General features: G+C 39.7%; 1 protein-coding gene across 10 annotated transcripts in view; it reads right to left on the bottom strand.

Moving 5' to 3' along the window:
• LOC135938572 (probable 3',5'-cyclic phosphodiesterase pde-5) overlaps positions 1–13,860 on the bottom strand; it is a 49,779-nt gene that overhangs the window by 10,124 nt on the left and 25,795 nt on the right. For all 10 annotated transcript variants that reach the window (XM_065482278.1, XM_065482281.1, XM_065482279.1 and 7 more), the window contains 8 exons: positions 6,215–6,271; positions 5,221–5,373; positions 5,116–5,153; positions 4,061–4,281; positions 3,056–3,206; positions 2,753–2,985; positions 1,821–2,024; positions 1,431–1,644 (listed from right to left, as the gene is read on the bottom strand). In XM_065482278.1, coding sequence (XP_065338350.1) covers positions 1,431–1,644; positions 1,821–2,024; positions 2,753–2,985; positions 3,056–3,206; positions 4,061–4,281; positions 5,116–5,153; positions 5,221–5,373; positions 6,215–6,271 — 1,271 coding nt within the window. The remainder of the gene's footprint in view (positions 1–1,430; positions 1,645–1,820; positions 2,025–2,752; positions 2,986–3,055; positions 3,207–4,060; positions 4,282–5,115; positions 5,154–5,220; positions 5,374–6,214; positions 6,272–13,860) is intronic.

Raw genomic sequence — 13,860 nt, 5'->3', positions numbered from 1 at the left:
AAATACACTGTCGGCAGCTCAGCAACATCAATTTCCCAATCAATATTATGCACTTGTACCTCTCTCGGGACTGGAAAAAGAGAGGAAGCCGTTGCCTGGATGAAAGAGGACAAAGATGAGTCACGTAAAGAGGTGCAATGCGAGTCCCGAGATTTAAAAAAGTGGAGCATTCATAATCGATAGAGTGTCTCGGATTACTCCCGGTGACGTCACGGGCCGAGGGAAGCAGCCCCAATGAGGCCAAGTAAACAACACAATTTGGGGGAAGTGAGCGAGAGATTGTTATGGTTTTGCAAGGCGCGTCTGATTAGTCCAAATCAACAGAAATACAAAATAAAACATTGATACGCGAACGAAGATAAAAGCAATTAAAAAATCCCCTTTTGATCGATGACTGATCATTTACCATATGCTTGCAATTTATTTGGATTGTGGGGGAGGGACTGAAAATTTGAAATTTTGGGTTAATTCAAGTTATTTAATTATTGATGATATTTTTAATAAATTAGAAAAAATAATTTACATATTTTGCAACATGCACAATAGGATATTAAACAATTGAACCTAAGATTTTACAAAATTCTTTAGACATTTACGTGGTTTGGTTCATGTCAAATTTATCAAGCTAATATTCCAGTTTATTATTATGAACTTAATATACTGAGAGCTACAAATATTTGTGATGTTAAATCTGTAAAAATTTGCATTAAATTTTTTACCTAACTGTAAAGCCAATATTGAAATTATTAAAAAAAAAAAATGAAGAGAGACAATAAAAACAAAATTTGTTTATTTCTCCTAGCACAAATATTTCAACTAGGCGTTCAATTAAAAAAAAACAATTACCATTCCACCAAGAGATTTATTTTTAGATTTGATCTGTCAAAACATCAAAGCTTAAATGATTTAGGATAGATTTTCGGCAAATGTCTTGTTATTTTATATTGCACGTTTCTCTCTATGAACAAAGTGTAAATTTTAATTTTAAAATAGTCTACGTGTCTGATCTGCAAGAAGATATATATTATCCAGTTACAAAAAAGCATACTTGCTAAATAAATCAAATAAGAATTTATACGACTTCCTCGGAGAACGGTGGACAGCATAAGCCTTTTGCAAAGACAAATTGATTTATTTTGTCTACGAGCGAGAATTGAGTTGCGTTGTCTCACTTCTGGGTCCAGCACTGTCCCCGAGAGTGCCGCAAAATGCGCTCGCACGCAACGAGCAGAGCGAGAGAGGCAAACACACAAGCGTATGTGCGAGTATATGCGCGTGCGGTGTTTGTGTTTGCGTTCGTCTCTTTTTGTGTTATGTAAGTGTAAGCCTCTTAGAGGGGCGGCGAGCGGCGGCAGTGACGGTGGTCGCCGCAGCCGTCGCACCACCAAATGAATAATTCAGCCTTCAGCCTTCTGCCGGGCGAGTCTCACCTTGGTGAAGAGGCCGGAGCGTTTGTTGACCATTTGCACGACCCCGATGATGATGCCTCTGATGAAGATGGGCATGCACAAGATGGTCTTGGTGTGGTAGCCGGTCAGCTGGTCGACAGTGCGGTTGAAACGCGGGTCCGAGTACGCGTCCGTGATGTTAAGCACCTCGCCCGTCAGCGCCACTTGACCAGCGATGCCGGTGCCCAAGGGAAATCTGCCGATCACACAGCACACGCGGACGCCATTACGCTCCGATCGATTGATCTTACTGATTGCCGCGCGAAACGGACTTGGCACAATAGCGGCCGGCCCAGCAACGGCGATAAAAGTCGCCCACACTGAACGCTTTTTGTAGTACGTGCATTGAGCCGATTAGGGGGGTAAGCCGACCTGATCTCTTTGCCACGCGTCGAAGAGTTCTCCTCGCTGTCCTTGTCCTCGTCGGTGCCCATGTCGAAGATCCTGGCGTACAGCTCCTTGTTCCTCGAGTCGACCAGGAACAGAGAGGCGCGGTCCGCGTCCACCAGGCGTTGTGCGTAGGTCATCACCTTAACAACCAGCGCGTCCATGCTCACCATGTCCTGGAAAATCGATCTGCGCAATGCCAGCAGCATGATGAGGTTAATAACAATGTGTAAATAGAACATTGACAGCAATAAAACTGGAGAAAATTTATGATGTTCCAAGCGCATCAATAATGAATTTCCTAAATTTTTAGGATATTTAGAGTTCGTTCTATTAAACTTGAGGTCCTAAATATAAATATTTCAATTTAGACAAAAAAATCAAAGACCATTAGAAATCAATTATTATAATTAATAAAGTTTCAGATTTCGACTAGTTTCTAAAGAACTTAAATAGTTTATCAAATATTTTTCACTTGATTTTGATTCATTTCATCGCGATCTATCCAACAGTGCAAATTATGAGCCAAATTTTTACTTCTTGCAAAACAATTCAATGCTCGCGCTCGCTGCTTGATTAGCATGAAAATTTCTCATGCATATTTCTCGGAAATTTGTACGGCAATCTGGGAAAATTTTAGCCTTTCCCCTCTATCCTAATATCAATAGAAAATTAAAGGTATACATTAAAGGCAAAGGTAAAATTTGTTATAAAGAATTCACCAGTAGATACCCACATTGAGTAAATAATTGAAAATCCTAATTTGAAAGCTTCGCAAATTATCAATAAAAAAGGTTGCTCTGCTGATACGCAATAAAATAAATCTTGAAATCTAAAATTCAATTTCACAATAACTTTGGTACCCAGCGACAATTTAAATTAAAAATTTCATGCCTAAAAAACATTAAAAGGCCTACTTGACTACTTTGAGAAGGAAATCATTTAGTCTGCGCGTCTTGTCGATGGATAAGAAGAGCTGTGCGTAGTGCAGAGCAATGCCGCCCCAGACGAGGTAGCTGCGGGCAATCTCCTCGTCTTCTTCATGGAACGCGGGCCCCTGCCGCCTCCACATGAACAGCACGCCGGTCATCTCGCTGTCGGCCTGCACGATCGGTTGCCACAGCGCGTGTTCAGCCTCCAACACCGAGTCCTGCCAAACAACACACCGAAACCAAAACAAATATATATACAAACACTCAACACTGAGGGCGAGAACGTACGTCTTTTCCCTCGGAGCGAGGCGACGGCACGGGAAATCTTTGGTCCCCGGAGCCGCGGGAAAGTCTTAGAGGTTCTCGACTGCGCGCTACGAACTCAGGCACGGTCGTCGGAGAGCTGATTGGAATCAGAAGGGGCTCTCCGTTGTCCGCTCTGACAGCAACAAAGGCGGAGAAATTAAAGTGAGATTGATGTTGGCATTTTCTTAGTTTATGATAAGAAATTAACTGTCAACTTGGGGATATCTCAAGAAGACATTTTTGAGTTTATTATTAAATTTTAATTTATATTAAAAAACGATTTATGAGATGAAATGTTGTTCAAAGTGTTTGTCACATGCCCAGAAATTTTCAGAATGAAGTAACTCTTAGTTTCTAAGATACCGAGGGTCTAAGGTTGGAAAATGGAATTTTTGAAGGAGTCCTGAGGTCAGACAAGACCGTCGGAACAGGTAAGCAAAAGCAATCGAACTCTGGCGTCAGGGTAGCCCTTGAGCGATCAATAATTAATTATAAATTCTCAAGACGTGTCACAACTTTACCGGTGCCTGTGGGCTTTGCATTGGTTCGATTTGCAATATCAACACTGTTGTAACGGCCAAGTCGAGAGCTTTCAGAATAAATATGTTAAATTTTTACTCTTTAGAAACCATCAGGGAGCTTAGGACACGCCCTGACGTGCCCACAATCTCGTTCATAAGCAATCCTATGGCGCTTGGAGGGTATAATTGCGACAATTTACAAATGTATGAGTCTGTAAAAACTATTTTGGCACAAAATTTCGATTGTAAAGTTGGCTTCGTGGGTGATATAGCCGCGACTGAAATATATAAATTCCTTCATATATAGTCTATAGGAAAACATATCTGAAGAGCAAAATCATTTTAGCAATTAAGTTGAGGAAATAGATTACCTAAATTATTCAATTTGTCGTGGACGCGGATATTCATATCAAAACAAGACTTACAATGTAATGTTGAGAAATATAAAAAATTAACTATATCCTACCGGAGGTCATGGCCAAGGTATTGCCCAATCAGTTCAGATCCCTTGAGGTTGTCAGCGCCCACCAGGTTGGGATCGGCCAGGTACAATCTGAAGCCGTCGGCGCTGACGGCCGAGCAGATGCAGCTGGCCAGCTCCCAGAGCACGTTGGAGCGGTCAGGCCGTGTTTGCAGAGAATGGGTGAGCTCCTGCAGCATCTGTCTCTTATCTGCATGCACGCAGAACTGCTCGCGGGCCGGGCAGGATGGATAGAACATGAGTTGGAACCACACACATACACAATTTCGGAGATAGATGGACACAAGAGGGAATTTATTGCTCGTTGTTTGCCGGGCGCAAATAGCATCCGTTGCACACTTTGCTGTTTGCAGAGCAAACGCGGCGGAAAATGCGAATTCGCTCTTTCTCCGTGCGTGAAGCTACACAAGCGGCCAGAGACAAAAGGGGCGAGTGTTTGCAAACAACTTAAAAGAGAACTGGAATAGAAAGAAAGTTTGTTCGCCGCTGGAAACGACTCAAGATGATTGCGGAGAGGACAAAGACGGAAGTGACACGCAAAGTTCCTTTTAATGCTCCGAGAATTTACTTTGTCAGATGCATTCGTGTACACAAACGTAAACGTGGCAAAGTAATTTTTATCGAGACCAGTATATTTTTATCTCTTGAAAAGGAAATAGAAAAAACACGAAAGAAAATTCTTAAAATCAATTGAAGTTCCTAAATTACGAAATTGTTTCCATTCTCTGCACCGATCTTAATGTGGGTTGGGGCATTGGGGGCTTTTAGTGAAACATTTTAAAAAAAACTAGCCCGATCCTTATATAGATAAAAGCCTCAATTTCGTGGTTAATTTTATTAAATATTTAATATTAATTATTTAGTATTCATAATGATTTCAAAATGGGGGAATGTATATTAAAACCTCCCGGTGAATTCCAGTCTCAAGATATTGAGTGGAAATGCTGCTTGGAGCAAAAAAAAAAGGAAAACAATGATAAAGCAGAAGCAGTGTGTTTCCGTTTATGCAAAATATTTTCGCTATCCAGGTTAACGCATACCTTCCATCGCGATAGACTAGTTTTTCTGCCGACTTTTCCTGTCAAAAGAAAACAAAACGTATAATAGATTCAGCACACTTCAGAGAACGTCTTGTGTATGCAAACCATTTGCGTCGTTCGACTGCTTTTTCTTGTCGCGCTGCATCTTGCGGATCATCCAGCGCTCCAGTTGCTCCAGATCCACTTCCTCCATGAGCCACTGATCCAGGAACTCCGGGTGTGCCTTGAGGTAGCTGCTGACTTGCTCCTCGCTTGCACCTACGCACAATTCCACCACCGAACGCATATATAAATTCTCGGAAACAGAAATACATATAGAAGCATTGATCGAGAACACTACATTAGCATTCACTATTTCTATGCTTGAAATCTCTCTCTGCTTTTATGTCGCACAACTTTATGCTATGTTCATTAAATGTGACCCCGTTTCTATTTAAAGCATGTATCAACGCAGGAAATAATGATACTTTCTTTTACATTTCCGAAAAAAGAGAAGACTTTGTTTAAAAGGGGGTATAGAATATTGGTGGTTTATAAATCATAATAAAAGTCAGACAAACGGTAGAACTATTTTTAATTTTGCTTTGCTACAAAGTGTAAATGTGCGAGGATAAATTTTACTTTTTTAAGTTTTCTTTAAGATGTTAAGGAATTTTGCATCGTGAAGTTAAAATGTTTTTAAGACCTTTGCAAGTATAAAACTGACTGTGAATACCTATCCTTCGGATGCACGATTTAATAAAGAAGACAATGAAATTTTTAATTAGACAACAACGACAATTCTTGAGATCTTGATAGGGTTTCTATTCTTTAGTCGGTTTTCAGAGACAATGTGGACAGGAAGTGAGATATTTACCGGCAGTTCTAGAAGTTTTGGGTGTTTTAGAAAGTTTTCAAAGTCTAGGGCAAGCGAAATTGGTGCTTATTTTTTTGTTACAAAGTTTCTGGCAAGCACGGAAAAATATATCCAATCGTTTTTGGTTCACAACCAAGTATGAATAATTTTAAAAATCTGACTCTCAAGAATATTTATCAGAGATGTTTAGTAAAAATCAGGAATTCCAAGTGAAACATTTTTTGACATTAAAAGTAACCTTACCATTTTGGTCAGCGTTTCCACTTATATTTACACCACCGTTGAATTTCTGCGGTCGAACTGAAACAGAATACATAAGAAAATTTAGCTTTCGCCTGCTTAAAGCTTAAAGTGCATTTCGCGTTACTGCTCTTTTGCACGAGAGTCACATCATGTGACTGTGGTTGCATCACAATTAATTACAAATAAGTTCATGGTGCGTAGTTGCAACGCGAGGCACAATAATGAGCAGAGAGTGGTCTGTTGCACTCTCCCTTCCTCTCTCTATAAGCCATTAACTGGTTCAAATGTCAAAGAGGCACAAACAACACGATCGACCTGTCAGTATATTGATTGTATTGTTCGAATCGCACTTTGCATATAAAAAGTACGCAGAGTGTGTAGAATGAAAACAGAGTGTAGCATGTAACTCGAATTCCGTGTCGTTGGCATTAAATTGTGCTTGCTGGAACTGGGACATATGCACAAGTTGCGGCTTTTGCAACCGCACGTTACCTGACGCCCACTGCTATTCCAATTAAAAGCACCTCGGCTGGGTAGTACGTAGCACAGTTCCTTTCCTACAAGACCAATAGAATTCCGCTGGACGCCGCCACCGCTAAGGTCTTTTCTCCGCGGACTCTTGCTTGCGCCTGCCCTCACCCAATCATTAAAGCTGACCGCATCAAATTACGCGCGTGCCTCTGCCATTTGATACGCGCAAATCTTCAGACTTTTGCGTCTCAAGATTTTCGGAAACCTACTGGCCTGATTCTAAATGGATCTTTCATATCGAGCAATTATTGGGCACAATTGATGGATTCTTCGCTATATAAATAAGATCATTTATTGATATTGATGCCAATGAAAGCAGAAGCTCGCGAGGTTGTCATAATTGTCCGAAGAATTTAATGAATGCAGCTTCCTCGGTGTGTAGTGAGCTGTTTATATTTCTATACAGAAAGGTCCTGCTCTACTACTAGTTTCAGTCCTAATTCATGAGCTATATAGAAACATAAGTTTCAATTAGAGTCTCCCAAAAATTTAACATTAAAATGTATTAAGAACAACCTAGTATTATAACTCCTTTTACGTTTCAGATTTCTTGCATTTTGGGAAAAAATTTGCCAGGCTGCGTTTAATTTACCTTCCTGTCCCATCTGGAGGCTGAGGATGACTAAATTTAAAAGGCTAAACGGTCTGCTTTGGGCGCTTCACACGCTATCCCTTACCTGCTTTCTTTTATTTTTCACTTCACGTCGTTTCCTGTTAAATTTTCTTTCAAAATGCCAGAAATCAAAGCTCTTTTATTAATTTGGAAAATACTTGCATGAAAAATTCAAAATGTAGAAAGGAGTTACAACACTAGGTTGTTTTTAATACGTTTTAATATTAAATTGGTGTAGACAATTTGTGATAGACTAATTGAAACTATTGTTTCCATTCTAGCTCATGAATTAGGGCTTGAAACCAGTAGCCGAAACTAGTAGAGAAATCTGGAAAAACAAACATCTCAGTTCACTCCGAGGAAGTTGCATTCAATTCTTCTGACGATAGCAAATCATGTTACACGCGGTAATTCTCTCGCAACTCATTTTAGGTTACCGAAAAAAGCTTTCAGAGATCAAAAGGCAGCCTGCAAAAAAGTAATTTACTTAGTGTTACACAACACAGAGGATTACCTGCCTTAAAAAAGGAGTTTGCTCAAATTTAAAAGCCAACCGAAAGTAATGCGCTTTTTGCTGGCGGGAGGGAAAAGCAAAAACATCAAACGATGCCATCCGCCTTATTAAGCCCTCTCGGAAATCAAGATGTAACCTCGAGGGAAAAGCAGTTTATCTGATTCAGCCATGCAGCAACAAAATTAAAATGAACTGATAAGAATATTAATTTGCAGCGTCGGAAAAGATCTTGCCGTAATCCCACAGAGACAAAAGTCTTGGCGCAGCGGCAGAAATTTGCATTCAAATTAAATCTGCGGCCAGCCAGTGGCAGACTGATTATTCGCGCGACAAGGCGTATTTGCATAACAATAATATTCACTTGACCTTAAACCCTGCGCGCATGATGGGTCAACACTGTGCCATTAGGTGATGAGAGCGGCACGAGTTGCAGTTTGTCACGCACCCCGTGGGCGGATGGCCCGCAAAAAGAAAGGAAGGGAAAAACAGGAGAGCGAACACGCACAAATAAAACGCCTTCGTGAAAGAGCACGCAGCCTTTTTACTACGCGGTGTTGCGAAAACACAGAGTTGAGTGATTTTCGAACACCAACCGACTGCATAATCAGCACAGAAGTAGCTGTCAAAGATTTGCAATTTGCATGACTTTTTTCTGTTTCAAAAGATATTCATCTCTTTTGAATAATTTGCTTTATACGAAAGTGTGCAACAGGTCATTAAAAATTAATAAAAACGGTGTGTTCACAATTTCACTTTGGCGGCTTCACATAAAATTACACCATTTTTATCACAATTTTAGAAATGGTTTAATGTAAAAGGCAAATCACATTTGATACAATTACAGCCATGCGTCGTAGTTTGTTTTTCAATTAAAACGTGGAAGCCTTGGCAGGCGTGTTGTGTGAATTCAAGCCCACTTCCAGTTCTGGTCAACCATATCGCATGGGTGACAAAATCAGAATCTATTTAGCACGTTTTAAAAGGCTGGATCTTAGTTAATTTTTATGTGCTAGAGAAAAAAATTATCGAAAAGATCATCCTCAAATTAAGCTCGAGTATTTTTAGTATATTTTTTGAAGTAGTCGGTTTTTGACAATTTCAAGTAGCCTTTTTCAGCAAAATTCATAGTTACTTGTCTCTTTAAATGGAATATTCGGAGAAAACTGTAATTTTCATTGTTGTTTTGGCAGAGGAAGATTTTTAAATTCCCGTGACAACCGGTAATCCATCTAAAATTAATAATTTAAACGGAATATATAATATTTTTAGTAAAATTTGTTGTTTTTCCAGCATCTAATAACCAAAATGGGTAAGATGGAAAGTGCCTTAAAAGTAATTTAATGTTCTACAAAATTTAGACCTCTTTACTTTTAACAAACTTACAATAATAATTAAATATCAGATTGAGTCAGATAATACATAATACCTTTAGGATATTTTTTAAATTTTAAGACATTCTATATTATTAATATGATAAGCAAAAAGTGCTCGATTATTTTTATTTAACATCACAGCTAAGTCTCTCTTGCAAAATCTCAACTAGAATTGGAGCACAAATGGACCTAATTTTAGCAAAATAACCCTAATATTCGGTTCATATATGCGTTATAAAAGAAATACTCCTGATTATGCTCATTTGATGGCTCGAAATGGTTAAAAAAATTGTCGACTGTGAAAAGTAGTACTTTGAAGAAATGTACTGGCCATGTATTTTAATAAATTTTCTAGCTGAATTTCTGGAATAATACTCAAAAGGGAAATTCATTTTTTATACTATGCCAGCTGTTAGAAACTCAAGAGATCGTCATTATTAATTAATATCGTTATGATTTCACGCCCAGCTGGGAAATAAGCTGAGTCACCACATTCATAAATCATTTCGAAATAAATTTTCAATTAAGATCATTTGCACACACTAATCTAGCCGCGAGATGGCAGAGATTATCGGTCCGTGTAGTAAAATGTGTTGGTAAAAACGAGTCCTCCAGACGGAGATAGCGATCAACGGCGCGGCTGTTATGACAGCTTTCGAGAAAGCGACAGCCGCCTGTCCAGCCAGCAGCGACACGCATATGTTGCATCTACACATGTCGGACACTCGTATTCGACGGGCTAATCTCGGCGTGGTGCATTAAATTTGCGAATGATGTGTGTGCGCACTCGTTCACTCTTTTGAAAGAGGATTACGCGCTACAAATGGAGCCTCGATTCGATCACGCCAAAGGGCTCAAGGGGATCCTCCTCGGGTCCAAAGGTGCCGACAGGCAACTGTTGCGTGACGCGTTAGCAACGTTTGTCACTTCACTGGGTTGGGGGATGAAATAGGATATTTTTGCAGCCCATTTGTCATCCCAAGAGAGTGTTTTAATTTGGTATCTGGCACAGCTATTGACAGTGGAAAAAAATTGTATTTGATAAACTTCAATAATGCAGCCAATTGTGCCTTTCTAATAAGCCAAATAAATTTTAAAAAAAATCAATTTTCTACGGTGCTCTTATTTTAACTTAAAAAAGAGCACAGACCTAAAAGAAATATAATTGTTTTGTTCTTGCTTTGATCAAGTCTGAGAGAGTTTAAAAATATTAAATTTAACATTCTTGGCCTGGTATTATTAATTATTTAAAGGGCAGGTAATTTTACAGGGGAACTTGTAAACAAAATCCAGTTTAGGCTGCTTATAACTATTTTACCTAATCATAATATTGCATTACATTTTAGTAGGTTACAATATTTTTAAGACTTCATTATTAAGAGCGCTTATAGAAATCAAAATCAGATTCCATTTCATTACCATTAAATTGATTAATTTTGAGTACAATTAATCATAACCGGGAATTTTTCTGGGTTTTGATTATCTTAATTGCTCAAGAGGATAACTAATTGCCAGTTAAGTTAGTTCAGCGGAAAAAACAATTTTTTAAGCTGTTAAATATTTATCAGCTATACCAAAAATGTCTTGAATCAACAGGTTTCATCAGCCAAAACTTTCATTTATCAAGATTTTACCTGTATGTATATATTTTTATTCCATTTTACACCAACTAATTGTACTATTTTACTCATTTCCAAGGGGCTATTTAGGCTTTTAGATGGTTTTAAGTGTCTAAAAAGTCTTGAAATCGCGTTACTTGTTGTGATCTAGTAATAAATGAGACTCACAGATCAAATATAGTCGATGTTGTTGTCCCAAACAGTCACCTCGCAATTTTAAAGTCACTATACTCAGCCTAATTTTTATTTAAATCCTGCCTTGGAAATCAAAATAATTATTTAAATTAGGATCATTCAATTTCTTAAAAAATTCCCCCAAGTTTCTTCATCAGCCCTGTTTGCGTCGCTGGTTATACTCTTATATCAAAGACGGTCTTTTCGAACGAAGCGTTTCAGGCGCTCGATAGGTGTCCCAGCCCAGCGGCGTGCCCAATAAGCCCTTTATTCAATGCGCCGGTCGGTCTTCGTGTCGTAGGACAGAGAAATATAATCTGATAGCAGCAAGCCGGCGCCAATTTCATCAATTTTCGCATTAGGCGCGCGCGTCGCTTTTTTGCCCGCCGCCCGCTGCTGCTTTCTTATTTAATTTTCCCTTCTATCTCTCTCCTGCCGGCACTGGTGGGCGAGAAAGAGGAGTGCTCATTTGCATAAATTACGAGAGGCATGCGTTTGACGCGCGTGAATGATGTTTCGAGAATGCAGGGCGTGGAGCATTCGATTTGCTTTTGGGTGTACGCTCATCAATCTTAAACGCCGATCTGCTGCTCTTCACGCTCCGCGGCTTTTCAATTGCATTAGTGTGTAAATTGATATTTTGTTTGAGACGGGTTCGTTATTTGCTTTGTCTCAAGCTGGACCACAAGAAAGAGTCTTTCAGAAAAAAGCCAAGATTTTCAGTTTGAGTGTCATATGTCTTCTCTATTTTAAAAAACTTTTCGGCCCCATCAGGGAGCCAGCATCCAGACTTTGGTCGCTTCCAGTGGCTGTCATTGTGGAACTGCGGTCTAGACTCTCGGCTAGCGCTACGTGAAAAAGCCAATCAAAGAACCGCTTCCTTTTCTGATTGGTCACGAGTATCCTTGAGGCACTTTTTGCTTGGCTCAGATCAAAATCCGCTGAATGAACATTTCCGTCGATTTTCAGCATGTTGTGTCGAATTTTTGACTGATTGATTCGCGGGACACAGTCAAATAATGAAATTCCACTGCTACATTTTTATGATTATCAGACTTTACAAGTGATTTAAACAGTTTAAGACGGTTTGAATCGATTTTAAAAATGGTTGAAGAGTCTGAAAATTGCGTGATTCATACTCATTTGATGTCTATAAGTAGAGGTCTCAGTCACGTAATTTTAGACAGTGGCTGGCTTAACCAGCTGGGCCGGCGGCTGAACATTTTTGCCGGTGGCTGGCATAGCTGACAAATTTTGAGAAGCGCAGTTTGATTGTGATTAAAGGCCTCGGCCAATATTTTCCCTGGAAAGTTTTCATTTTTTGACCGGTGGCTGGTGCGCCGGGTGTGGCTGACACAGCTTGGCCAAATTCACTGCGGCTGACCACGTGACCCAAATTAGCCGGCTAGCCCGGCTGGCACGGCGCTGCGTAAATCAGACACCCTGAAAAATAAATAGTTGACCGACTTGAATTTCCAACCCCCAATTGATTGAAATAAATGCTCCTCATTTAGGGAATGGGGATTAAGGGATGAGCGGTTTGCGTTTGCACTACAGACCTATAGGAAAGCAATCGAAAAAGTTGAATTGACTGGCGAGAGGCAAGAAGGCGCCCCCCGCCAGCAGTGGAGGCGGAATCGATTTGCATGACAGCGTCTTGTTGAGAAATCCATCTCGCAACAAGCAAATCCAGCGGGCGGAAAACAGAGCGGCCCTTTCTCGCGCCAGTTAATTCTCGGTGAGCCTGGCCGGGCCCTGCAAAACGCACTCGATTCCACAGGGATAGCCTCGCAGTGCGGCTGGCTGCATTGTGTTTGTTACAAACAAGGCCGCCGCCTGTTGCGAGGGAACAAAATTGATATCGCTCTCCGCTGCGCCAACCAGCCAGCCAGAGGCAGCAGAGCGCACTTATTTATTAACGATTCTCGATTGTCGGAGCCAAATGGAATGAAATTTCGGTCCATCGACCACGGACGAATGGCAACAAAAGCGGAAAAGTTTATCCTCTTCTTTTGATTGTGCCGAGTTGTTCTGTACCGCACTTGTTGCGCCACGTGGAAATTTTCCCATTGACTGCATTCTAAGGGGAATAATTCGGATAAATGCTTGGCAATTCTCAAAAATCAAGCAACAAAATATCAACCCGAAGGCTCGATTGTTATGTTATGGGATCATGGTTTACCGTTTAGTTCTCTTTTCAGCTATTTTTCAAGTATGCCTAAAAAAGTAATCCGAAACCGTAGAATTTTAAGTAATTGCGAAGCCCAAAATATGTTAAGTGACAAAAAATTGCTTGCAACCGACCATCCTTCTCCTTGACTTTCGTAAATTAGCCATTCGGTGTAATTTTTTGTTGAATTTTGTAAAATTACAATTACAAATTTGTTTTAAATATGTCAAAATTTCTCTAAAAATTCAAACTATTTTAAAATATTTGAAAAGTGCGACCACTCGAGGTTGTTTTCATGTTGAATATAATTAAAACCAGGCTTCATCCTCGTTGTCAAATTAAAGAGAAATTCGTCTTCTTTATTTCTCGACCAGTTTCGACGTCACCAAGTACGTCCTAATCATGAGTTACAATTACAATCAAATAACAAACAATACAATAATGTCACATCTAAAATCATATAAATTCCATACAATTTTTAAAAAAAACACCCACCTATTCATGAGGCACTTGAGGCAAGCTCCAAAGACCAAATGTAACAAATTCTAAGCCACCCCTTTGTTAAATAACACGCACATCTCACAGGTGGTAGGGAACCTTTTTGTTCCGTGAGCTAAATTTTCCCCTTTCAGCGCGTAAAATATTTTTCCAC

Source organism: Cloeon dipterum, chromosome 3 (genome assembly GCF_949628265.1).
Source record: "Cloeon dipterum chromosome 3, ieCloDipt1.1, whole genome shotgun sequence".
Lineage (NCBI taxonomy): Eukaryota > Metazoa > Arthropoda > Insecta > Ephemeroptera > Baetidae > Cloeon > Cloeon dipterum.
This window is presented reverse-complemented; position numbering and strand designations above follow the sequence as displayed.